Source organism: Centrocercus urophasianus, unplaced genomic scaffold (genome assembly GCF_019232065.1).
Source record: "Centrocercus urophasianus isolate 14NV4802_14NV808 unplaced genomic scaffold, USGS_Curo_1.0 seq_19, whole genome shotgun sequence".
Classification (NCBI taxonomy): domain Eukaryota; kingdom Metazoa; phylum Chordata; class Aves; order Galliformes; family Phasianidae; genus Centrocercus; species Centrocercus urophasianus.
The window spans coordinates 20,470,698-20,497,371 of NW_024884744.1; the positions used below are offsets into that span (position 1 = coordinate 20,470,698).

The window sequence follows — 26,674 nt, forward strand, 5'->3', positions numbered from 1 at the left end:
AACTCTAGCTGGGTCTGACTGATGGCAGTTTGCACCTCGGGTTTCAGCACAGGGGCACATCAAGTGAGAACTATTGGGGAAGATGGTATATTTAGCCACTTCTGCAGCTGGTCTAATTTTAGCACTCTGGTAGTGGTGGTGGGTGCTTCCTTTCCCATATTGCCCCTGGCCTATTACAAGCCAAGGACAGATTGTCTGTCATGTAGCCAGCAGGGAAATAGATTCTGTTTTAGATCATGTTTCTCAATTAAAGTATTACAAGGCAGAAGATCCTGGTGGTACTGAAAGATACTTTGTGTATCAGTTAAAAAAGGAAGGCCTGGCTTCAAGAATGAGACCCAATCTTTAGATGCCCTCCTTGTGAAGAGAGAGAAGACTTGGTATGCTTCTACACGAAGCCATTTGCCATTTTTTGCCAGTAAAAATCAAAGCCAAGAAAACAACCTACTGGTTTTGACGTGGTTGGCGTGGTTTCCTACCGAGTCCTTGTGCCTCTTCTGGAGAGTGCAACATCTGCTTAGAGCTGACCAGGATGATGATCAAGGAGAGTTCTCTGCGGAGGGACCCAGACCTGGGAGGGGAGCTGGCCTTCCTTGCCAAGGGCTGTGACTTTGTTCTCCCATCTCGGTTCAAGAAGAGGCTGAAGTCATTCCAGCAGGCCCAGGTTTGACCACTTGGAGTTTCTTTCACTTTTTCTGTTGCTTTGTATTTTCTTTTAATCGGATTAGAGAATCAAACTGTGTCCCCTCTAGGCGTGTCTATTTGCAGAAAGGTATTTGCAGCTAGATACCAGCAGGTTTAAAAATAAACCTTCCAGGCTTACAGCGTGGAGTTAAAAAGTCTTTGTAAACAAGGGGAAAAAATTAACAGGAAGGGCAGTGGTTTAATAGGGAGAAATAGTGGAAGTCTATTAAATCTTTTCTGCCTTTTTATTAATTAAGAAAAACCCTATTTGTGTGATTGCTCTGAAGGTGTCTTGTTGCATGTGGAATGGCCACAGCTTTCTGCTGCATTGGGAGGGCTGTACTCTCTGCTACTCAGGTTTGTGTGCAGACCTGCCTGCTTGATTTTGGTGAAGAATTTATCATCCCAAAGTGCTTAATTGGGCTCTTTCCTAGTCTCTGTGGGCTGTGGCTGAAGGCAATATAGCCACAGAAATGAAAATTGCACTGAAGATATGTTGCTTGGTAAACCCCATCGTCTATACTCACGCTGTGGGACAGCCAGAAAAGATGGGAGCGATTTGTGCTGTGCCACCAGGTCGGCGTGTGGCCACTCCATGTTCACAGTGAGGGATGCTGGAATCTGCCCATCGAGGGCTTCATCTCCATCAAAACAGTGACCCAGTAACAATGTTAAAAAGTGGAAATTGTCAGTGGTGCAGCTGTTTCCTAATAAACAGCTATTACAATAGTTCCACAGTCTACTGTAGCATGAGGCTCGTTTTTTCATGAGTTCTGGTGACAGGTTAAAGCGCGTGTATAAGGTTAATCTCTGGAACATGTTTTTTTGCTCCCTAGGGGAGAATTGTATGAAGTAATGATGTGTAGTAATGGTTTGGGCGGGGACCGTGAGCAATTTAGAAGACTAATGAGAACCATGCAGTGCAGCTAAGAATGTTCCACTCTCCAGCATTGGCTTAGTTGTGTTTATCTGACCACCTAAGGATGTGATTAGGGTGTGGTTTTCAGGGAGAGATCAGATCTCCTAGTAGACCAACTGGAAAAGTTGTGGTGAGCCTTTGGTAGGTGAGTCCTGTCTGGGCTGAGCGCAGTGAGGCTAACTGAGGATGCAAGGCAGGTGCTGATGCAGTGGGCAGCTGCAGCTGGGAGGAGGCTTCCTCCTCTCTCAAGCGTTTGCTCCCTTCTGCATCCTTCTCATTGTGTCACCAGTCTCACTAAGTCTGTTTTCTGCCTTTCCAAGTTAAATCAGTTTGTAGAAGGGTCTGGCAAGCTTGCTAAGCAGCAACAACATCTGTTCAGGAGTGGAGGACAGAGATGGGAATTCTCCTTCTTGGCAGCAAGGAGATGTTAATTTTTGTGCCTTGCAGAGCTATACCTGGGTGCATGAGGTGACCTGAGAGTAAGGGTAATTGGATTTGCTAGGCACAGGAAAAAGTGCTTGCAGGAAGAAAGGTGAAAAGGCAGCAGTAGGGAGTGGAGATGAGTGACAGATGGCCACGTGTAGATGTTAGCAAGAGAGGCTGAGGAGCGAAATGCATTTTTTATTTTTATGATCAGAGAGCTTTCCATAGCAATGATGGTAGGAAGAGACCTCTGGAGGCCTCTAATCCAGCATCTTGCATGTAGGAGGATAGAAGGACTATCACTGACGCTAGATCACATCAGCACTGGCTTTTGATGAGTCTTGGAAGCTCCTCAGGCATGGGGATTCCCCCCACCCTTTCAGTGACCCTTTCTTGGCTGTTTTACTCTCACTTAACCTTTGGTTCCTACTGTCCACCGCTCCCAATCTGCAACTTAAGGCTGTTACTTTTTGCACCATGTATCACTCCTATCACAGCCTGGTGCATCATTTGCTTTTATCTGCAGTCAGGCCATGCTGCAGGCTCCTGTTCAGCCTGGTGCACCCCATGTCCTTCTCAGCAGGGCTGTTGTGCAGCCAGGGGATTCCCGGCTGGGGCTGGGGGTTACAGTGCCCAGCTGCAGGGCTTGGCACTTCTGGAAGCAGCTGGAGGTTTGCTGAGGTCTCCTGTGCCGGAGGTTCTGCCTTTTTCCGTGCTGACCTTCCCCCTAGGTAAGTGTCATCTGCAGATTGAGACAGAGGAGAGCTGCAGAGGGGGTTACATCCCTGTTGTCCCTTTGAGTGCAGATGTTCTCTGGTGGCTTTGCATCTTCCATTTCAGTAGGCGCTTGGGCTCTGAGCTGAAGTGTATCAGCCACAGGAGGAGCAGTGCAATATCTGTAGGCACATTAGCAGCGGAGGCGTGAGATCTGTATTTTCAGAACTCAGCTGGATAAGGCCATCAGGAACTTGATCTGGGCTTAGAGCTGGCCTTGTGTCCCTTCCCACCTACGTTCTTTATGGTTCTGTGTTACACAGAGTTTGTTTTGCTGCAGTGGGACTCTGCTTCTGCTGGTGAGTTTACAGTTTGTAGTAGAAAAAAAAATCTGTCCAGAAATGCACTTTATCATAGCTTCTACATCATGCTGGCGGTCATATGCATAAGAATCTTTGTTTTTTTCTCATCGCCTTTGAGATGGGAAAGAGGCAGCAGAAGGATATAATTATGGGAAAGGAGTTCAGGAAAAGAAGGGAAAGTCTTGGGCTGTTGATACAAATCGGCTCTGGAGAACTGATTATGTCTGAGGATGGCCGGTGTCCAGTTATCATCAGGCTTCAGCAAGACAGGAACAGTAAAAAGGAAAGGAGACATTAAGTCAGCATTGTGGACTGCAAGTAACCAGGCTGAGTCACTGTACCCTAGAAAAAGGATCAGAGAATCATATTTGGAAGAAAACACATAGCTGGTAAATTCAAAGACCCTGGTGGGGATTAAAGGCCAGGAGAAAAGAACAGAAAATATTACAGCACTTAATGAGATACTGCTTTCTCTCTGGAGTTGTCTGCTGCCTGAGAGACAGACTGCGATGGGAGAGCTTTTCTGCTTTGTTTGTGTAGCTACGGTGTGGCTGCTTTTCTGTCTGCTTTATTTATAGTGCAGATGTCACTGTTTTAGCCTGTCCATAAATAAATTGTATGATTGGCAAGAGATGATACAGTGGATAGACAGATTTTACTTACAGGTAACATAAACCACCTTACAAAACAGGACTAAAAACATTTTTTTGATGTTGCTTTCCTTTATTTAAAAAAAAAAAAAATAGGCAATCAGCTCTTGGTAGCAAAGATTTATGTAGCGTTCACAGTTTACTTCCTTAGCAGTCATTCATGAGAACACTCCTCTCTTCTGGAGAAATGTTGCACTAATCAAACAGCATTTTGGGTGAACTGTGTGCTATAAGGAACTGTTTCCTACCAAGGACGTGCCACAGAGCTCCCTCGTATCGCTTCCTTTATTTTTTCCATGAGCTGTTCACAGACATTTGTCACTGACTCCCTGCTGTGTCCATAGCAGTTGACATCTGGATATACCCATCCCAGAAGCTTTTTCACACAGCGTTGGTTTTTTTAGCAGGAACAAAAAATCCAAAACCCAAGATTATTCTCAGAAGTATCCTTGAGAGCTAATTACTGCCTGTTGTCCTTGTTGTTGCAGACAGCTCATTCCTTATATGAGAAGAAAGCGACAAAGTTCAAAAATGTTCTTTCTATTCCTGCTGTAGAACCTTCCAGAAGGAAGCAATTAGTGAGCTCAGTGTCCATCTCATGTGGCATGGACTGGGCCGGATTATTGATGAGCCTTTCTGGGAAGATCAGCTGCAAGCCTGCGTCTGTACAGGTTTCCTACTTTGAGGCTTAGGAGCATTCCCTCAATGTCCTATAGATCTATGGACCTATCTAGAACCTCTTGCGTTGCTGTGTGGTTGTGCATCAGAAAATTCACATAGATCGTGGGGGCCTGGCTCCTGTCTAACATGAATTGGTGCCAAAGCTTGCTGACTGATTTGCTCTGCTTCCAGAAAGTGGGGTCAGAGCAAATGCGCTGTTATGGGATGTTCAGCTGGAGTCCTGCACTGCGTGCTGTGGGACGTGCACTACACAAGAGGAAGAAAATGACACAGTGCTGTTATGGCAGCATGCTCTGGGGATCTGCCTACGAAGAAGAAAATAGTATTTTATCATTCACTTGTACTGTAAGAGAATGAGGACATATTGTTAAAGTGAAGAGTCTTTTGAAAGAACACTGTTTCTTTGTGTTACGTGGATGTTTTTGTAAATTTGAGTGGTTCCTTTTATTTCGTGGAAGTCCTGGCAACTAGGAGTGCATGTCTGCATCAGAGAGATTAATGAGCAATCAACCTGTTTCTGAGAAGTGGGTCTTCAAGACAAACCCTGTTATGTCCTATTGTAGGAGTTGAGTGGCTGGAGATGGCACCCTGATGTCTGTTCCAGCTCTGCTGTGTATGAATACGGCATTGTTAGAGAGCAGCATGGCTTTTCCCTCTGCTGGAAGCTGGACGGTGAAACAACTGAGAGTTGGGTCGTGGCTGGAAGCCTCCTGTATCTGCTCAGTGCAGGCAGGGTGTGACAGGCTGCACAAACTAACAGTGCTGTGCCTTTCTGCTGCCCAAATCACTGGCTTGCTTTAGAAAACAACTTCCCAGGTAGTTGGAGATTGGAGACCTCTTGTAAAGGGAGGAGAGGAGGACTTCGGGAACCCCAAACTCCAGGTTAGTGCAGGGATGTAGAACTACAGAGCAGTTGCAGAACAGAAGTGTGCTTGGGCTGGCGTGTGTGTATCAGCACGTGTTCATGTGTAGTACTGTTCCTGAAATGGGATGTTCGGAAGAAGGAAGAGGTCCTTCCCATTTAAAAGGAAGCAGAGAAGTGAAGAGGAAGAAAGTCTTTCCAGCTCTGATTTTCCAGATCATCGGGGAACAGATTACAAAGTGTTTTAAAAACTACAGAGAAAGTGGCTCAAGGAAGCTTTTACAATTCTTACTTCTTCATCTCCCTGGAAGCAAACTCATGGCAAGATGGATTCTTCAGTGTGAGTTAAGGGAAAGCTCCAAGTTTCTGGACAATACTAAGGCAAGGAATTTAGTCAGGTCATCATAGGCATTCTTTGGTATTTAATAAACTCAGTCTTGGATACTATATCCTAAAACAATTTTGTTTTGAACTGTTTAGAGTAAATAAACTGAAAGTTGCAGCTGTATTTACTTGACTATTTCCTTATTAGCCTCTTATCACATATGTTGTTACATTAATAATAGCTCTTACATTTGAACCATTGTGCAATAGGCAGTTCTGTTGGCTTTTCTCGAGAGAACATGTGTTCATGGGGGGGCAAGGAATGTTTTTTTTAATCCCTGGAGTCTGAGTTCTGCTGCTTATACTGAAATGTCTGTTTGTGGGGCAGAATGGCAACACAGTGAGCAGCATAAGAAGAAACAGCAAGCACTGCCCTTGTTCTACAGTACTGCTGAATTGCAGAGTATATTCTGCTGTGATTAAGCAGTGTGTTATAACCCAGAGCTACAAACAAAAAACACAGAAAACTATGTGGAAGCTGCCTTAGATGTGACATGTGTTTGACCAATGTTTGATATTGCAAAGATTCTTAGACTTGTAGTTTAAGACAAACATTTTTATCCCTTTAGCTGATGGTTTAAATTTTTTCTTTTTCGCGCTGTTAAAAAAAAACAACAAAACATTTATTCATTGTATTTTCAGGTTCAAAGCAAGCAAGAGAAGAAACCTGGAACGTCATCCCCAGTCCCTTTGAACTCAGTGGTTAGCCCTTGTGCTCTGCCTGTGAATAAAGCCACCAGCAGTACCCCTTTGTCCGTAAACATTCCACGTTTCTACTTCCCTAAAGGACTTCCCAGTGTCTGCACTAATCATGAAGAGATCATTGCCAGGATTGAAGAAGCCTTCACAGAGTTTGAAGATGAGAAAGCCAACATCTGTGAAATGGGAAAAATTGCAAAGGTAAACTCTCCAGATTTCTCTACTTCTTGGAAAGGGAGAAAGGCTGAAACTAAAGCTAATAAAATACCTTTTCCTTTCCATATTTTTTTTTTTAAAGTGAAAAACAAACCAAAATTCTTCTGCTCTGAGTTTTTTTTCTTCCTTTTAGATTAGGAAAATAATTAAGAAAAAGTAGTTCAGTGAAATTGTCCGTGGGAAAAGATTGCTGTTTGCCATGACTGATGCGTGTGCTCCATCTTACTCAGATTTACAAAATCATTCTTCCAGACTTTTTGGCAAATAAAAAGCGCGTTTGTTTTTCTGTTTCTCCATAGTTATAGAAGATAGCAGAAATGTGAAGTGCCTCCGTGGCTTCAGATAGTGCTGGTTACCTTCTCTGTGGCTAACAGTCCTACTGATCTGGACATGATCTTTGTACACTGCAACAGCATTGCTTGGGAAAGAATTTCCAACCTATGCCACCTTGGGCATAGCAGAAGAGGGAAATGCTTAGTCAGCCCTATGCCTCTGAGATGCATATGTTTAATGTCCACAATGTCAGCAGACTTGGAGTTGCTACAGTCTGTTAATGATTTCTTGGCTTCAGAGAACAAAACACAGCACTTGTGTGGGAGCACGATGCAGATGGGCTGTTCTATTTTCCTCTTCTTCCATCGTGGTTTTTAGTAATGCTAATCTAAGACTGGCAGTTGTCAGATGCACCTCATATGTTCAGCTTGTCCTGTGTATGAGTGCATCTGTGGCACTATAGATTGAGCAGTGATGTTCTGTCCAAGGGGAGGGCTTGTTTTCTAAGAGGGAAGCTTAGGTTTGTTTTTAGAGTGGTACACTTGTAAGCCATCACTGAAAGCATAATTTCTTAGATTGACCAAAATAAATTTTGAAACTGATTTTATGACAGGACAGGTAACTGTGTGTGGCTTGTCACATTCAACCTGGGAAAAGCAGGAAAGCTGCGGAGAAGACTTTTGCCTTTCTGTTTGGTCTCTGCAACCATCTCTAAATGGGTGTGCTCTATGTCGTTCAGTTGTTCTGTGGCTTGCTGCTGTTCTCTGGGCTTATTGGGAATGGTGTGTGTTTGGAGACTCTAAAGGAAATGCAGGAGAACCAGCTACTCAAAGAAAACTGCAGAAAATAAATGTTATTTTTTCCTTGGAATAGCAAAGCACCTGTGGAAATGCAGTCACCTGACAGAAGAATGGCTTAATCCTGACATGTTTGTTAATTACCATTCTGAAAACTACCCAGGTAGAAATGCTAATGCAGTGGTTAATTAGAATGTTGTGTTCAGAGAGTCCTGTTGGAATTGGCCTCTTTCCATTTGTGCTTTCATATTCTTGCTGAGATTTAGCAGTGCTGGGAATGGGCTGCTCAGGGTAGAAGGCTGTGCACTGATAACTGTGGGTTTGGAATCATTTCACATTCAGACATTCAATTGCTAATTGAGGTGCTCCTGCCCATGGCAGTGATGTTGGAATTAAATGATCTTTGAGGCCTGTTCTAACCCAAACCATTCTGTGGTCTGTAACTGGAATTGAAGTTCCCTTACTGTTAATGAGAAGTTAGCTCATGGGAAATGGATTATCCTGTCCTCAGGTGTGTTTGTGCTGGTATGGATGGTCCTTTGGAGGTTCCTGTATTCACCCAGTTGGCAGAGTAGTTTAGTCAAAGACAGATGAACTCTGAAGATGAACAGATGACTCTGAAGAGTCTGACCATTTCTGGATGGACAGGATGTATTTCTCAGGTATTTACAAAGGCCTATAAGGGTGGATTCTGAACCTTAGCACACAGTAAAAACAGCTTTTTGACTAAGCTGTATGCCATTACTGCTTCATTTCCTGTATGTGAAAGTGCTCAGGCTGATTTCAGCGCATAAACAATTTGGTGTGACTTCTCTTTGTTCCTGTGTTTTGTTGCAGATATGTGGCTGCCCACTCTACTGGAAAGCACCTATGTTCAGTGCATCAGGAGGACAAAGGACAGGATGTGTATCTGTGCACTCCTTTGTGTCTTTGTGGAGAAAGTGAGTATAGAAAACGTAGAATTCTTTTTCTAGAAGAAGGTAAATTTGCCTTGGAAGAATCTTTTCCTTCTTCTACCGTTCTTTTGAAAGCTTTGTCCCTTCTGTTAGAAAAAATCAATGGCTTAAAAAACTGTTTTTCCTTTCTTAGAAATTGCTGAACACTTAAACGTGGAGGTTGGTGGCCCTGCATGTGGCAATGGGGTTGGAGATTCGTGATCCTTGGGGTCCCTTCCAATCCTGGCCATTCTGTGATTCTGTGAACACTGATACTATGCCATGTACATCAGCAAAATTAACAGTAGTTGTACAGATGATTAAACATACTGTTTTGTTTGACATATAAAATATATTAATATATCCACTCCTGGAAATGTCAGTTACTGCAAGATAGCTGCTAAATGCTGCTAAAATCCTGGATATGTTTATCTGGGGCCTTGACAATGCAGTGGTGTGCTGAGTGAGCCTGATTTGGGAACGGGGAGAGGAAGCCTGTAGCAGGGCAGGAAGAAGGAATGTGAAATAAAAGCACCATGCAAGTAGGCCAAACTCAGCTTTGCTAGTTGTTACCTTCTTCACACACACTCTGTAATAACTGTGTGGGTTTTGGCAGTTGTTTCCTCGTACCACTGTCAAAACTTCTTTTTGGAATTGAAAGCTCTTGCACGTATTGTGGTTGGAGTTAGAGGTGCTAGGTGGAACAGACCTGTTCTCTTGCCTAATCTTCTTCCTCCAGGGCAATTCAATCTTTGTGAAACACTTGAACAGCATCTCCACCTCCTACCCGGAGATACTTCTGCTTTTTGATGTAATGCTCACCATTTAGATTCTTGAAATAGTCTTTAATCCTGAGTTTCCAAAGTATTTCCTATGACAATGTTGTCAAAACAGCCAAGTTACCCTGGCAAAATTACATAGATGCTGGGGATGACTGTGATCAGTAAGTTTTTCTTGACAAGGGCAGTATTTTTTCCTTCCTGAAGTTCCTCCAGCTAATCCAAATTAATCCCTCATGTATGATAGCACATTTTTGCTCCCACTGATTTGCACATCCTTCAGATTATTGCAAACTGTGGTTGTGCTCCTTTTCTGTATTCCTTTAATCCAAACTGCTTCCAAGCTGTTTTAAAAATGCTTTCTTCACTTTGATTTCTCTCTATTCTATTCTAAGACTATTTCTTTTTGTCCCTCCTTCTGATGGTTGTAACAGTTAACTCTGGAAACATGATACCCAGAAATAAAGGTAGTGTTTGTTGTATAGCTGCACTACAGCTGTATGAACACAGCCTTAATTTCAGAACAGGAATGTGTGATCGTTTCAGTCTATTTTTAAGCATCTTAGTAAGTGGTCTGACTTTTCAGCATGCTGTGTGCATACCGATCTCACTTGAAGTCAATAGGAATTGCTGTGTGTGTGGTACTTCTGAAAATTGGTGCTTTTAGTTTGGGGTTAAAACGTGGCTTTGGGCTTCGTCTCTGTGTGTGATTTAAAAATAAAAAAACACCTCTTTTGTGCAGCTGATTCAGAATGTATTTGTTAATTGACAGCATGATGTGAATGTGAAGCCAACAAAAAGGATTGTCAGCCACTAGTTCCCTTTCTTGTTTTCTCTACAGACTTAAAAGCTGTTCCCCCCACTCTTTTTTTTTTTTTTTTTTTTGGTAAAATCTGCATTTGATTAAGAGTAATAAGATTACTCTTTATTAATTTTTGATTAAGAGTAATAATATATACTCTTATTAATTTTAGTGGCAAATTAGTGGCATGCCAGTTAGTGTGATATCTGCAGGAGGACTAGAGACATTTCAGTGCTGTGTTTCAACATTTCCATGTCTCTAAATTCTCTGCCCTACTAGTTCTTTCAGAGTATCATAGAATCATTGAGTTGCTCAGGTTGAAAAAGACCTTAAGGATCATCAAGTCCAACCACAACCTAACCATCCTACCCTAACTAACAACCCTCTGCTAAATCATGTCCCTGAGCACCACATCCAAATGGTTTTTAAACACATCCAGGCATGGTGACTCAGCCCCCTCCCTGGGGAGCCCATTCCAATGCTAAACAACCCTTTGTGTAAAGAAGTTCTTCCTGCTATCCAGCCTTACCCTGGTGCAATTTTGTTCTCCATAACTTAGTGTGCACAGCAACCAGCCATGCCATAATTAATGAGAGATGCTCATTTTCCTTTTGGAGAGTGATTTTTCAGGTCTGGGACTTAGTCACTGCAGTTTCACAGTATCTTCAAACATTGAAATGTAGTGAAAGGCTGAATTGGGATGCATGTCTGCTATGGCACCGTTAGGTTGGTCCTGTTGACTTCAAAAGAGATCAGTGAGCATGCAGCATTTTGAGAAGTCAGGTTTCTTTCTAAGATGCCATTGAATCAAAACAGGAGTCGTCAGAAAGAAATATGTTGCTTCCACAGGAATGTTAACGTGAAAAAATCTCCACTGAGCAGAAGTACTTTGGTGCTGCCAGGAGATGCTGAAGATGATGCTAGTATTGAGGTCAACTTTGCATAATGCATATTGTAGATGTATTGCATAACATGTGATAAGGCACTTGATCATCTAGCTGTGATTTGTGATTGTCTGTGAGATGCAAAGCAGTTGAAGTAACTTTTCATCTCCCTCACAGAATCTTACGTAACTGCCATGATGACGCATCCAGATTTGCTTACCTTGTAGCAAAGCCCAGCTGTGGTTACCTTGAGCAGGAGGACTTCATCCCGCTGCTTCAGGTACCTGCACTCAGCAGTGAAGTGATGGGGAGAGTGGGGAAATGTTTGCTTTTTTAACTTCTTTATTCTCGTGTCTTTAAATGTTTACTAAAAACATGCAGACCTATGGTTGAACAGTGTCTGGGAGGGTTACTTTAGAGAGCATATAATTGAATTTGTCTAGCCAGACTATCAGTATAATAGTCTATAAAGTATCCCATGGAAATCTGTACAAAAATACCCTTGCAGTTCCCACTGGCCTGTGTGCATCTCTGTACCTGTTAGTAGCAAAGTTACACTGCTGCTTGTTTTCTGATATTCTGGCAAAATGTCTGTGTTGCACCTTCATTTCTTCTTAGTAGGCAGGCCAAAGTCTGTGCATCTTATTGCATTTCTTTCTTTCCCTTCAATTCAGATGTGATATTTTTAGCAGAGCAACTATGAAAGCAAAGTATTCTGGCCATTTATGCAGACTCTGGATAGATTTAGCTCTTCTACAGTTTCTCTGTAAATCAGGTCCATCTGCTTCTCTTATCATCTGTTGATAATTTATTTTTTTTCCCAGACTATTCCATAATGTCCTTAACTTTAACACACTTTGTTGCCCTCTTTGCAAAATCTTAGTATAGATGCCTTGCTAGGGAAAGATTTTTTTTCTGTGCTGGATGTTTGTGTGTCTCAAACAAGCCTAACTGGGACTGCAATGGGTAAATTTTCTGATGTTCTTTTTCACCTTTTCTCCACTGGGCATACTGCCTTTCTTGACTGATAGCAGCTCTGCTTCCTAGCTACTGGTTCATCCAAAGACATGTACAGTCTTGTCTGTCATTCAACCAGATGTTAGCAGTATTACACCATATGACACCATCATAGTAGACCTGATTAGACATCAGGTTAGACTGCCCAAAACCTGGCCATGCTGTGCCCCTAAGGGCACTGTATCAGCTCTGTCCTTTGCCACAGCATGGTATAAACAGCAAAATTCTGAACACCTCTTAAAGAGCAGACGAGTCAGACGTGTAAAATTACACAGACATTCTGATACACAGAGGATCTGAGCTGATTGACTCAAGATCTAAGCAATTTCTGTGTATGTCTGGTCATGCATTTTTTAGTAGGTTTGACATCATGAGTGAGTATTTCACTTACAAAAAGCGGACCTTGTAAAACTCCACGTATAGTTCAAGTCACTTTTGGGAAAGCACTGATGTCTGTCTGCTTTCTAGGGTTCACATGAATTTTCATTGATGAGGAGGATGTGAAAAGCAACTTTCTTAGCCTTTCACAGGGCGCTCATTACTGACACTTACTGTCATTACTGACACTTAGCTCTAACAAATACCAATATCTTCAATGAATGGAAAAAATGTTTTTGGAGAAGAGGTGGTTGCATGGTCAACTAACTGATTTTGTATCTCATTCAATAAAAATGAGTTTTCATCCACTCACTAACTCTCTTCCTTTGTTTTTCTGTCCTTAAGTAAATCAATATGGCCCAACAGGTGCGTATTGCCCAGAAAATGCATTGTACTTGTATTTCTAGAAGGTTCACTTCATAGATTAAAAGGTATAATTTCAGTTTTATTGTTAATGCTAAAACAAGTAAGCAAAAGTATTGGTTTGTAAAACAAAACAAAATCCAGCAACATCTGAACTTTAAATAAAAGGAGTAGGAACTCTGTTTCATTTTATTTGGTCTTATCTTGCAGGACGTGGTAGAAACGCACCCTGGTCTGACGTTCCTAAAGGATGCTCCAGAGTTCCATTCCCGGTACATCACCACGGTAGGCTGCTTGTTTCATCTCCTGTCACAGTGCTGTACCAATCCTCCTTTTGTTATTTGTCACTATTCCCAAATCATTAATTTACTGCAAAAATACATGTTTTTTATATCGCTAGCAAGAAGTTACGTTCAGAAGTTCTTCAGAACAAAAAAATGATCAGTCTGTGTAGAAGAGGTCATTCACAAGGGTAGTGATGATTCTTTCTGGTCTTAAACAAATCTTTGAAACAATTTTGGCCTTTAATTATGTTGGAGGAAAATAAGAGTCATCCTTCTTTGGTCTTTGAGAGCTACTAAGTTACCCCTAACACTGCAGGGCTGCTGTGGCCTCAGCAGCCACATGTTTGAAGATTTCTGTCACTTAGGCGTGGGGTCTCTGATTGTTCCATGGTACAAGGCATCCACCAATGTCCAACCCTCTTGCATCTCACTTGCCAGAACATCTCTCTGGTCTTTCTGAATCACTGATTTTTTTGTGACTACTGCTGGTGGATCTGTAGCTTTGTTCCAACTCTGCAGTCAGATGTTAGACTTGTGCTTTACCTGAAAAAGTTTGTACTTTTTTTTAAGCCTGTGTTGTGTTGGGTATGAATATGGATAAAAGATATAAGTGTAGAATGTTTGATCTCTGCAATGATAATAAACTCAGATAAAAATGGGCCTGAGGAGGGCTTCATCTCAGCTGGGTTTAGAGCTTTTCTTACTGGCTTGACAGGCTCTCTGTGGGGGCCTGCTGCACCACATAGCAGCAGCTGGGAGATTAGTGGCAGGCACAGACTTATCCCTTTCTTGTAAGGAGCAGATGGCAGAGGGGTTGTGCTGCTTCGGCCATATCCTATGTTTGTGAATCTGTGTAACGAGAGACAATTTCTAATGTCTAAACACTCTTGACTGTGGTGGTGGATGTCAATGTATTATTATCAGCATCTTCAGTCCCTGTGGAGCGAGGCAGCAGATTTGTTGAGCATAGTACCTTGTCAGTGTAGGTGTAACAAATGTCCAGGTGATCATGAAGGCTCACAAATGGGTGAATTGCTGTGATTTCTAGATCTCACCAGGTGCTGTGTGTTCTGCTCTGAGAGATAGCTGCACTTCAGGATAACTGAAATGTAGGCTACTACTAAAAAGAGAAATCTTTTCCTTCCTTTCTTTATTTTCTCATAACTTCCCTTGAACCTGGATGAACTATGTCCTGTATGACCGCCAAATTTGGGCACAGAAGAAGATCCTTCACATGTACATGAAACTTCTCAGTGCTTCTTGATTCTGTTCATCTTCTCTGTGCTTTCTTACTTCAGCCTGAGAGCCTTTAGACACCCCTATGTGTAATACTGTTCACAACAGTGGCTTCCTAAGCTTTCTCTCCGGCACCCAGGAAATGATGGTGCTGGTGTTTGAAGTGAACAGTGTGTGGCAGCGAATCTTACAAAGCTGTGACATCCTTCACAGACTTCTCGTGCTTGCAGAACAACTCTGTTTTGGGTGTCTCTTCTGACAGATTCCTCCTGAGCTCTGTATTTGGCCTTGGCTGGATCACTGAGCTGGAGCAGAGTCTAAGACCTACGGAGACACAAAGTCTGTTGGGTCAGATTGGTCCCACATGGAGTGGCAATACGTGGCCCACTGCATAGTGCCTCTCCTCTCTGACAGCAGGAATTCCTGTTTCTCACATGTCTATTCATGAATAATTCGGCACTTCTGTATTTAATGCCATGAAATTGAGTATTTCCACCAGGAGGTAATGAAGGAAACAGCTTTGTCCTTGGATTTTGAGACTGCCTGGACACTTTCATTCCCTTCAAGGTAGAGTACCTTGCACTTATTTATAGTGATAGTGCTATATCTGCTGCAAGAGCAAGAGTTATATTTCATTGTTGTATTACAGATCGGGGCCATAAAGAGACACTGGCTTTTCTGCTCACTATTGAATATGGCATCACTTGGTTGAAATCATCTGGAGAGTAAGTTAACAATGGATGTGTTTGCATGTTTCATTATTTTTTACTTCTTTCCATGCCTTTTAGAGATGCCTTTTGGATACACTAGCCTTTATGTAACCTGCATCAGTGTATTTGACCTGTTGTATTGCCAAACTATTTGTTTCTAAAGTATACTAAACTACTTGTTTCTTTTAACAGAGGTAGGCCCCTGAAACCGATGAAGAGGATGCAGAATATCATGAGACATTTAACATCACTTCTTCCAGAATGTGCAAAGAAAGCTCAGTGTTAGCAATGCAGGCTGTTGTTAAAAATCTGTGTCAACTGAAAACAAATTATCAAACCTTATTGCTTGGTGAAAAATGTTCAGCTTATACAGTATTACCCATGTGAATGTGAAAAGTGAAGATGGTCTACAGGATTTAATAAAGACTTGGGTGTTTTTTTTTTTGTGTTGTTTGTTCCCTCTTTCCCCCTCTCCTCAAAATTGTGTTGTTTTTCTTTTATGGGGATAATGGGAAAAGATCTGGAACTAACCCATCAATGGTTCTGGACCTGGAGATACTTTACATGATGGTACTGGGCAAATAAGGAAGGAGCTTCCCCCTTCCAAAGGCTCATGTACTCAATTCGGAATAAACAGACTTCCATGCCAGGAAGAAGGGAGCCAGAGCACAGCACACAAGGTTGTAGCTGCTGAGTAGAAGTGCCTGTAGCAACTTGGGCCTGAGGCCAGTTTCTTGCTTGGTTTCTAAGCTTACAGTGGCGATGCAATCATGCAGCAGGTGCTCTAACTGAGAAACATAAAGCAGGCAGGCCACAGGAATTAATTTTCTATCACAGTAGACACTGGCTGTTTGAGTGCTGCAAATCATGTCAGTTTTATTATAATGTCCTATGATATTTCCCAAATGCTTTTTTTGACAGCTTTGTCTTTATAACCTAGAAAAGAGAGAAGTGGAGGCACTGTGTGTGTACGTGTACATGCAGTTTAATGCTCACCAAAACTACCATTATTTGGATAATAAAGCCTTCACTGTGTGACTGGATACAGTAAAGAGGAGGTGAAAAGAGATCCCATCTTTCCCCTGTACGCCTTATTTTTACAGCTGATGAGATGAGAGCAGAGGGTGCATCTTTATCAATATGATCTGACAGAGGAACGGTTTCCTTGAGTCACCAAGGGGGATATTTTGCTGTCTGCTATTACCCAGCAGGCAGGGAAAAGAAAAAAGACTGCTAGTTAGGGGTTCTTTTTCTATCTTGAGATTTTTGTTTGTGTCCTTGGAATGTTGTGGAAAGGCTGTATCTTTGTGAATTGCTAGAGTTGAGAGGTGTGGTAATGGATTGTGTGTGAGGTGAGACACTTCAGTCTCTGAACTGGCTGGTAAAACCTGGCAGCAAAGCCCAAAGTTCAAAAATAGTCCAGAATGGCAATGGTTGCCAGCAACATTGAAGAAGGAAGACACAGCTTTGAATTGTTTAAGACCAGAAAAGACCATTGTGATTCCCTAGACTGACCTTTGGCACTACACAGACCACAGAACATTGCTCAGGGATTGCTATAGTTAGGATAAATTTTCTTTTTGACTGAATTATTGCACAACTTCAAAAAAAAAAAAAAAAAAAAAAAAAAGTCTGTGATTGATGTTTGGAGAGGTAAAGAGCCCACAGTGTGTCTCTGCAAGTTGTCCCAGTGGTTAATAACTGGCAGTGTTTATTTAAATAAGTAAGACAAAATCCTCTAGATACCTAGTTTGAGAGACAAAAAGTCCTTCTGCTGTCCTGCATGTCCCCCTTTGGCTTCTAAGGAGTAGGATAGTCACCAGTAGATATCATGGTAAGCTGAGTTGACTATTCTCTATTTTCGGGGTAAATTCTGAGTCCTCAAATCATGCTTGTTGTTCCCTAAACTGTCTGGACTCATCAGCATTTAGTGTCTCACTGTTCTTCGTATCCAAAGCAGAGTGTTAGCAATGATCTCATACTTGTTTCCAAATCTGTTCTGGACTAAGAAGCCTGCCCTTGTGTGTCTGAGTCAAAGCATGGTCCTTAAATGGTCCTTGCCCACTTGCAGCTATGCTTTAGGCTCAGAGTGACCCATCACAGTCTTATCTGTATCCTTACAATATCCATGTTTTGTAAATTTAGCTTTTACGTTGGAGTAGCATGTTCTATTAAGACTTACCAAAATCCTAGGCTAATACGTCAACAGCTTGTATTAGATTTCATTTACAAGGATTGTACTCTGTAGGCTTCAGTACTGATAGTCATTAATTACATTTCTAATTTCTCATGTTAAAGATGTTGTGTTATTGGTATTTATTCTTGTTCACATTGTCATGTTTATTCTTGCATGCTCTTGATCACACATTTGCATTTTCTCTGCCCTGCAATACTTGATGTGCTAAAAAGGAGTGGATTAGGAATAAATAGTTCAGCCTGCTTTTTTAGGTGCTTGTGAGCACTCATTCTCATACTGTGTACTGTTCCTCATGGATTCTCAGAACTGTGTGCTTTCCCCACCATGCTCTTTATTCCCTTTTATGAGAAACAGTGAAGGAGATGAACGATGTAAACACATCCCTAAGACAAATGCAGACAGATAATCTCTATTGATTATTTTTAGTGGAGCCACCAAGAAGGTGAGTTATTGTTACAGACACAATAGGTCAGACAACACCTGTGGATTTCATTTGCATGTCCTATTTCCTCTTCTGAAGTCCTGATTTCTTTTTTCACAAGTGCAGAGCACTATCAGTTGAGGTCCTTGCAAGCTGCAGTGCCTGAAGCCTGAAAAATGTGCAGCGATTTGTCAGCACTTTGAACAACATATCACTTAAATAATAAATCTACATGCTCAAAGATTAATTAAGAACTGTGAAAATAGTTGCAGAGTGGAAATGAACAATACTGCTTCAGAAACAAATGTAACGTTCAGACTCCATAGTAATTAAGAATAATAGTATAAACAACAACAACAGAAAGTTTTCAGTAAGAAGTCTCCTTGGGATGAGTGAATAATCCAAATAAAGCTACTCCATTTCAGCTCCCTAACTGATTGTTTCAAGGAGTTGGTTTAATGAAAGTTGTTTGTCTTGCAGGTTATACAAAGAATATTCTACACGGTCAATCGATCCTGGTCTGGGAAGATCACCCTAACAGAGCTGAGGAAAAGCAACTTCTTACAAGTGTGTTGGTTTCTACCTGAATGAGATATAGAATGCATTGATTCCTTTATTCCTGTGTACTGTTCAGTGGGGTTGTAGTAAGGCAAATTCAGTGCCCAGCTCAGTGCCAGGATAGGGGCAGAACTGGTGAAGGAGGTGTTTCAGAGTCAAGATGAGAGAAGACCAAGGACCAGAGCAGCCAAGATTGCAGCAAGTAGAAGTTGAAGGCGTACGTTCAAAACTCTGAAACAGCATCTGGCAGTTTGGCTCTTAGCTCCTGATCTAGCTAAAGTGAAAGGAAAACAAGAGACACAGTTTATCTCTGATAGGTGGCTCACTGAGCAGCCAAGAATAGCTGGTGAATGGACTATGATATGTGGTGAGTAGCACAGCCAGTTTCTTGGCTCAGCTGGCAATCAGTCCTCTGCCAGCTGGTCAGGGACACTGCACCATGCAGTTGCAAGACAGAGCATGTCAGGATGCATCACCTGGTTTGTACTGATTTCTAATTGTGCAGTAAACTTCTCCAGAAAAGCTGTCAAGTTTAGCACTAGTTACAATTCCTGTGATAGATCGGAGCAGGGAATGGTGGGTGGATGTTTTGGGATGAAGATCTCTGTTCATTGTATAATTTACCCAAAAGAGCACCAGATTACGACTGTCTAAGGCTGCTTGATTCCATCCCAGCCTAAAAAGCCAGAAGCCTTTAGGCTGAAAGGTCGAGGTGGTAAATCAGTTAAGGCAGTGAGATTTCCCTGTTGCAGATGTAATGTACTTTCTCAAAAGCCTCAAGCATGAAACATACTCCTCCTTTCAGATTATTCTGCCCTACTTGTCACATCAACTAATAATCAGTGCTCGCTTAGGTTGTCTCATGCCAGACCAAGCCTTCTTCCCTACCATCTGCTGTTAACCAATCCTTCCAACTTATACTACATCTTTGTTCACTCATTTTTCTCCTTAATATGTTCACCTCTTTCTGCTTGTATAGCTGCTCTGATTTTCACCTTCTGCAGCGGGGAAGTTCAGCTTGGGGACCATGGCTTGCTGAGACAGCTCCTTGCTGTGTGTGTAAATGGCGTATTTTGATGTGAGCTGTTAAAAAAGAAAAGTTCTTGAAAAACCTCCCCAAGTGTTTATTGTCTGCAAAGGCACGAAGAGACCCAAGAAGCTAGTGAGTGAGTGTTCAGACATGTCTTAAGTCTTAGGTGACTTACATGTCAGAAAATCAGAATAGTTTGGTAGGTCTGCTGCTCTGTTGTTCCTGTGTGACATTTTACTGAATCTGATGGTTAACGGGATGTGAGTTTTGCGCTGGCTCAGTTAGCTTCCTAGGATATAGAGATATTGGAGAGAGAACAGTGAACTATCAGCATTCACTGCCACTGCCACTAGGCCTGCTGTCTTAGGGACACAGCTGCCTGGGACAGCTCTTTGACTGTCCCTCCTTCTGAGGGTTTGTGAGGGCAGAGGAGGATAAGACCCGTAGCTCGTTTGATTTGATTCATTGGATTGAGAAGGCTATCTGCTGTTCTCTGGCTGCAGCGCTCAGGGAAAGGCAGATGGAGATAAAGGTGAGATACCTTCTGCCACAGGAGGGAAGGACAGAGGTAGGCATAAAGTGGAAATAAAACAATTGCTAAATGTTTCGTAGTGGGATATGGTAACAGAAATCACGGCTGAAGATCTGCCCAAGCCTTCCAGTTAAACTAGACTGATTTCTGTCAGCAGCAGGCCAGGAAGATCAATGTGATTGGTTTAATTTGCCTGGATTGATCCTTCCCCATTCCAGGTGTGAGTCTGGAGTAAGAGTTGATCTTTTGCTTCAGGAGCCAAGCAAGTGCATTGTCAAGATGCATCTCAGTTCCTGTGGATTTGCTGTGGTAAATGGCTCTAGGAGCCTCTAGTACAGGTCAGAGATGGTTCACAAATAATGGATCCCAGCTGAGACAGCAGTTGTCTCAATCTTCTGCATGACTCTTTGCTATGGCTGAAAATTAACAGGAATTGTTCACGGGATTGGCAAAAGTATTGTGCACATATGCTAACCAAGATGTTCAAGCCAGATGCTTTATAACTGCCTGTTAAACATCAAGTGCAAGAACAAAATCTCCTACAGTGAGGAAGGGCTGCGTTTTGGATTAGCTCTCAGAGCTGTGTTTGCCCAGCTTCTATAGAGGTTGGAGGACTCAAGCTGTTAAACTGCTTCTTTGTCTAGGTTTAACTTCCCTCTTTATTTATACTGTTTCAGACTCTTGCTCTCTTGGAAGAAGAGGATGACATAAATCAAATCACAGATTATTTCTCCTACGAGCACTTCTATGTTATATACTGTAAATTCTGGGAGCTGGACACTGACCATGACCTTTATATCAGCCAGAAGGACCTGGCTAGGTACAGTGATCAAGGTATGCTGCCTGCAAGCTGTGGTGGGAGGACAGTGGTTGCTGAAAATAGAATGATCCTAATAAAAAGTAAAGCCTTTAATTTAGTTAATTTGACACCTCAACAAAATTTAAATGGAGGCATCCTTCTCATAAACAAATACTGATTTACAGACGTACTTGTAGGGGCTTAGACACAGAGAAATGCAGCAGATGCTGTTTTCCTCATGAATAGCTTCAGTGGATTGCTGCCAGAAGGACTAGCTAATAATGCTTTCAAACTAGCTCTTTTTTTTGCTGAGGGTTTTGCAGGTAGTTGAAGTATGAACAAGAAGGCCAAGCCTCTCTGAACTTTAAAGATTGCCAAAATGCAATCTTGTTGGGTGAGAGAAGTTTCAGAATCCAGCAGAAGTTGATGAATTTTGGTTTGCAAATGAAATCTGGGGATTATCTTTTGAGTTCATTCTGGAACACTTTGCCACAAGTTGAGCAGATCCTAAATTTTTCGAAGGCTCAAGTGCCGTAGATAAATTAATGGAATAAAAATCCACGAAGGGGTGAATAATGCAAAAGCAATTCCTCTGGCTCAGGAAGTCCTTGCTCTGCAAGTTCTGGAAGGCTGAGAAAGCGTGCTAGAAAATAGTCACTGTATGTGTGAGCTGTTCTGTATGGTTTGTTGGCTGGGCTGGACGGAGGCACCCAGTCAGAAGGGGGCTGTGTTGAAGATTATCTGTGTTCTTGGAGCACGATATGCCCATGTGCTTACAGTTAGGATTCATGACTTAGTGTCTTGGACAAGAGCTTGAGCTATTGACCAGCATGTTTTAACTCTGAAGATAAAGCTGTCTTGAATTCTTCAATGTGTTTACCACGCTTTTTAGGAAAGTAGTTTTAGGATAGAGAGTTAGGCTTGGAAAAATGGGATATTTAGACACAACATGTAATTTGGAGGTAGCGGGAGAGGTGAAAGGTGTTCCAGTGCATAGAGTTACAGGGGTCTGGAGGTATCACAAATTGTGAGGAATTGTTGGAGATCTGGAGGGGACACAACATTTTGTAGGGGTCAAGATCCTGGAGGGCTGAAGTGAGAAAGAAAGAAGGGAGTGTGGATTGACTGTAGATCTGTGTGTTGTGGTGGCCCATGTCCTTGGGGTGGAAGCGTTTACGAGAAGGCTATGGGGATTCTGGCAGTCACAGCGGGTCAGGAGGTTGCTGAGAGGCCTGGATGGGCTGAGGATAAGGAGTGCCTAACTAGGTTATATGGGGACTAGGTCCTTTTGGGGAGGGTGGAGTGTGGGAATGGAGCACCTCTTACACAGGAAACTTGAGAGCGCGGAGTGCTGGGGAGCTGAAGAGAGGAGTGCTGTGGGCAGGGTGAAGGGGGGATGTTTTCAGTACAGTGGTGCAGCAGCAGGTCTAAAGGAAGTGTCTCGGTGGTCTGCAGTGTGAGGTTAGTGTGGAAGTCCTGCCCAAGACTGATACTTATTGCTTGGTTGGTGCTTCTCTACCATAGCAACCAGCCCCACACATTTCCTGGTTGGCAAAGCCCTTCAACTCACTTGAAATAATGCTTGTTTTTAATTGTCTTTCCCTGAAGCAGGGGATTGCAACACTTCGTGCATTGCTTAGAAATGTTTTTGTATGGATTTGAGATGTGATTTTTGCTTGACAGCTGAACTAATTTTGCAGTATACATTGAAGTAGTCTCCTTCTATTAGTCCTACTGCAGCAAACTAGGGGTAATACTGCCCATAATGGAAGATGTACTGCAAGAATCCAGATCTTTTGAGAGGAAGTAATATTTGAGAGGAAGTAATAGTGTTTGGTAGGATACAAAGGCAGGCATATCTTTGTTTTTAGCTGAGTGCTGCTAAACAGGGAGCAGTGGAGTATCTAGACAGACAGTGTAGGTAGAGCTTTGTTTTAGTGGTGGGAAATCACTCTGTGTGAGTTCACTTTAAATAACTGAATGTCATTATTCTGGTGACCTGTTGCTTCATTTTATCTATTTCCTTTGTTTCCAGCTCTATCAAGCAGGATTATTGAGCGAATATTCAGCGGTGCTGTGGTGAGGTGAGGAATAGCATGCTGGCTGGGAATGGAAGTGAATTTCTGTCAGGCTGATTAGAAATTCAAGATACTGATCAATGGGAATTTCTGAGAGTATGGTTTCCAACATGATGCTTCAGTTGAAGCTGCTTGAAAATTGAGTGGCACTTTTGGTGGTATCTTTAGAAAGCAAATAAAAAATGCTGTAGGATGATCACTTAAATACATCTTTGTAGAACACGTAGTAGAAAATATTTTAGAACAGGCATAGCCCGTGGGAGCATACAGACACTGTATTTTTGCCCAACAGTGGCACAGGGATAGCTGGACAGCATTGGTGCAAAGCCTCAGAAAAACAGCACAGCCCAGCAGCTGCTGTGTGAGGATACTTGGCAGGTGAGCCCCAGCTTTGCGGTGACATCCAGGCAGCAAGCATTGCGCTTGGGAGGAAGGACAGGAGGATTGTTGCTAGGAAGTGCAGTACAGGCTGAGCGGGCAGTCATGTTTCCATTTTCTCTTACAAGTGATTCGGGGCTTTTTAAAAACTGTGTTGATAACATTCTGAGTATTAAGAAGCCTGTTTTTTCTGGGTGTGTTTTTCAGGGGAAATGAAGTTCAGAAGGAAGGCCGCATGAGTTATGCTGATTTTGTGTGGCTGCTGATTTCAGAGGAAGACAAAAGAAATGCTACAAGGTTTGACTGATTTCTGTGTCCTAGTAAAAGTACTAAGATGAGCAGATAGGATTTTAGAAACTTCTGTGACTTACTGCTTTCTCAAACAGACAGCAGCTTGAGTTTCCATGATTATTAGGAAGAAGACAGCTTACTGTCAATACTTGGTCAAATAATTTTCCTTTCTTGAGGAGAAATTGCTTAGAGGGAGAGTTTCCTTTTAATGTTAAGTGTCTTGGGTAACCATCAGTCACTTTGGTTCCCCCATGCTCATGAAGTTAGTGCGATTTTACCACTGTGAGGAACTGCTTGGAGAGCAGTAGTGAGCTGCATAAAAACTGAATTTGTTTATTTTCCCCCTTTGTCTCCATCACACTTCCCTGTAGGTCTTGATCTCATTGACTGCAGACTGGATGATGGCTTCTCACAAGGGTGGTCCCTGGCCCTTTTTATAGAGGCAGCTGTAGATACCATCTGTCAGCACTGAGCTCCTGTGTAGTGGGCAGAGTTCATCTCACATGGCTGCAGCTTTGTGGCCGTGTGAACTGATATCTCAACCATGCTGTGAGGGCTGGGGTGCACTTCAGAGGGGGTCTGTGTAGCAATAGCAAGGGCTGCAGTCACTTTTCCTGGCCTATCCCTGGCTCTGGGGTAAACCCATGAGATGTTTGCAGCTGGTAGGAACGTTTCCTTTATGCATGTAGCAAGTTCCTAAGAAGGGTTTGTAGGGAGATGAGTCTCTTAGTAAAACCTACCCAGCTGCCTGGTTTGTGCAGCCAGCAGGAGACTGCTGTGCAGAGCAGAACTAGATCTGCATGCAGTTATTAGGGCAAGGAATTCTCTGAGTAAAGAACTCAAATCCATGGTTGGACTATCTAGAGGTGAAGGTAGGATGTAGAGTGCAGCTGCCTTAAAACACTGCCTTTGATATAAAAGAGTATGGGATAGCTGGTGTCCTGGCTTCAGAGTTGGTTGTATCTGGCTAACTTCTGATGCTGAATGGGGCAGGAGCACCACAGCCTGTGTGAGACAGTTGACAGTGCACACTGGGCACTTGCTAGAGCTACCTGGTGAAACAGGTCGTGAGGGTGGCTGTGCTCACAAGTCACCTAAAACAGAACTAACAGGTGGCACTGGTGAGCCTTGGCTTGTGCCCTAATCCTTCCTAAAGGTTATTTTTGTCCCTAGATTTATGCCAACGTTTGGGTGAAGAGGAGCATTGGAGAATTGGGGAAGGGGAATGTGCATTGCTGCAGTAGAGATTCTCTAATGCAGTCACCGTGCTTTCACTAATCCTGTCTCTTTTTCTAGCATTGAATACTGGTTTCGCTGCATGGACCTGGATGGGGATGGGGTGCTCTCCATGTATGAACTGGAATACTTCTATGAGGAGCAGTGTGAACGGATGGAAGTGATGGGCATAGAACCACTGCCATTTCAGGACTTGCTGTGTCAGATGCTCGATCTTGTTAAGCCAGAGAGAGAAGGTACATTCTGTTTAATGGGGCTTCCATGCTCTTTGATCTGTGGTGGATTGAGAAAGTAATGTTACCCTGAAACCCATTTGTGGATAGAGTCTTGTGTTAGAATCACAGGGCTGGAATTACTGTACAGAGTAACAGTAACATTATGGCTGTTTGCAGCATAATGTTATACATAAAGAAGTCTGAAAAACTCGAAAGACCTTTTGAATGAACTTGCTGGCACTGGAGCAAGTCTTGTATAGTCCAGCTGTGGAACATACTGACAGCATAGATGTGAAACTACCATCCCCCTTCACATTCTTTCACATTTCACATAAATATGAAAGACCTCCATATTACCTCCAGATGTGTGTGAAATTCAGAACTAACACACACCAATTTATTGAATAATGTTTATCTTCTTGTCAGGATTGGAAAGAGATTTTGCAATATTGTAGCGTAGTGGTGCAACAAGACTTCCTTAAAGCTGACCAGAACAGGTCCAGTTTCTCACTAAGGAAAAGCTTAATAGCACAGTATCATGTGTGGGTTTTTGTTTGTTTTGTTTCTGCAGGACGAGTAACCCTGCGAGACTTGAAGAGATGCAGAATGGCTCATGTGTTCTATAACACGTTCTTCAATTTAGAGAAATACCTGGACAATGAACAGAGAGATCCCTTTGCAGTGCAAAAGGTATAAATCACTTCTATTTCTAAATACAGGCCTTCTCAAACTCGTCTTTGGAATTAAACTGGATGAAGGAAAAATCCAACTGAATATAAAGACCTTTTTATAAAGATCTATATGTAAAAACCTTTTTCACGCTTAGGGCAGTCAGACACTGGAACAGGTTGCCTAAATAGTTTGTGAATATTCTGACCTTGGAGGTTTTCAGCATGTGACTTTGAACTCCCTGATCGGACCTCACAGCAGACCCAGAAGTGACCAGAAGCTGAGAGATGTCCTGGGTACCTTCCAACCCAAACCATTCCACTATTCTATGGTATGACTGCCTTAGCTGATCCTACTGCACCAGCACTGGTGGTGCAGTGTGTGATTCTAGAGAGAATGACCTACACCTGCTGAGTTGCCAGTGATCCATCAGGTTGTGCCTGGCAGCATTCACCATCCTCCCTCCAGACAGAAAACATAGAAAAGGTTGTCACTTCTGCAATTTCTTGTTACACTAGCTGTAGGGTGTTCTGGCACCTGAGCTTTGTCAGTTGCTGGCGTGAAGTCCCTCACCTCTGGTTCCCCTTGCATATGCACTGAAAACAGATGTGACTGTAGCTTAAAAACTATCTCCCAGAAGGCTTTTATGCAGTCAAAAGTACAGTAAGGTGGTGGGGATGCCAAAATCAACTTTGGTTCTTTCCCAGCTGGTTCCTGCATAACCTGAATGAGGAACTTTGCAGTTCAGTGCTTCTAGGCTGAAGTATATCCAAATTCGGAACCACCCTATTTAATGTTTTAGGTTTCTGTTTTCATTTTTTAAGGATCATCCTAAGTTATGCTCCCTGGCCCCACCTGCCTGCCCCTATCTTCCCTTGGCTTATTTACTAAATGGCAGAGAGGCAAATGTTTATAGAGATGTTATTTTGTAACCTTTCAAGCTTTCCCCCTCTTAGCAAACTGCTAGGGTCAACTGTAATTGACAATTAAGGATTTCAAATTAAGTCCTTTAACCAATTGCAAACTGTGAAGATGCATGGCTTTGTGAACTGGAGCAACGAAAATACGCAGAAGATACTGTGGAATGACTTGGGTTGGAATGGACCTTTGAGGTCATCCAGTTCCAACACCCCTGCTGTGGGCAGGGTTGCCAGTAGTTATTCAGCATTTCTGAAGTGGAGGGGGACTGATTTGTTGGCAAGTCAGGTCACACACTGA

At 42.6% G+C, this 26,674-nt stretch overlaps 1 protein-coding gene across 5 annotated transcripts in view; it reads left to right on the forward strand.

The window, feature by feature from the left end:
* PPP2R3A (protein phosphatase 2 regulatory subunit B''alpha) overlaps positions 1-26,674 on the forward strand; it is a 52,329-nt gene that overhangs the window by 18,730 nt on the left and 6,925 nt on the right. For all 5 annotated transcript variants that reach the window (XR_006169140.1, XR_006169141.1, XM_042820599.1 and 2 more), the window contains exons 3-12: positions 6,322-6,579; positions 8,502-8,605; positions 11,242-11,344; positions 13,033-13,107; positions 18,151-18,237; positions 20,468-20,624; positions 22,625-22,673; positions 23,253-23,342; positions 24,633-24,808; positions 25,359-25,477. Coding sequence is in view for 3 of the 5 variants with exons in the window: in XM_042820599.1 (XP_042676533.1) it covers positions 6,322-6,579; positions 8,502-8,605; positions 11,242-11,344; positions 13,033-13,107; positions 18,151-18,237; positions 20,468-20,624; positions 22,625-22,673; positions 23,253-23,342; positions 24,633-24,808; positions 25,359-25,477 (1,218 nt within the window). In the remaining 2 variants the exon portion in view is untranslated. The remainder of the gene's footprint in view (positions 1-6,321; positions 6,580-8,501; positions 8,606-11,241; positions 11,345-13,032; positions 13,108-18,150; positions 18,238-20,467; positions 20,625-22,624; positions 22,674-23,252; positions 23,343-24,632; positions 24,809-25,358; positions 25,478-26,674) is intronic.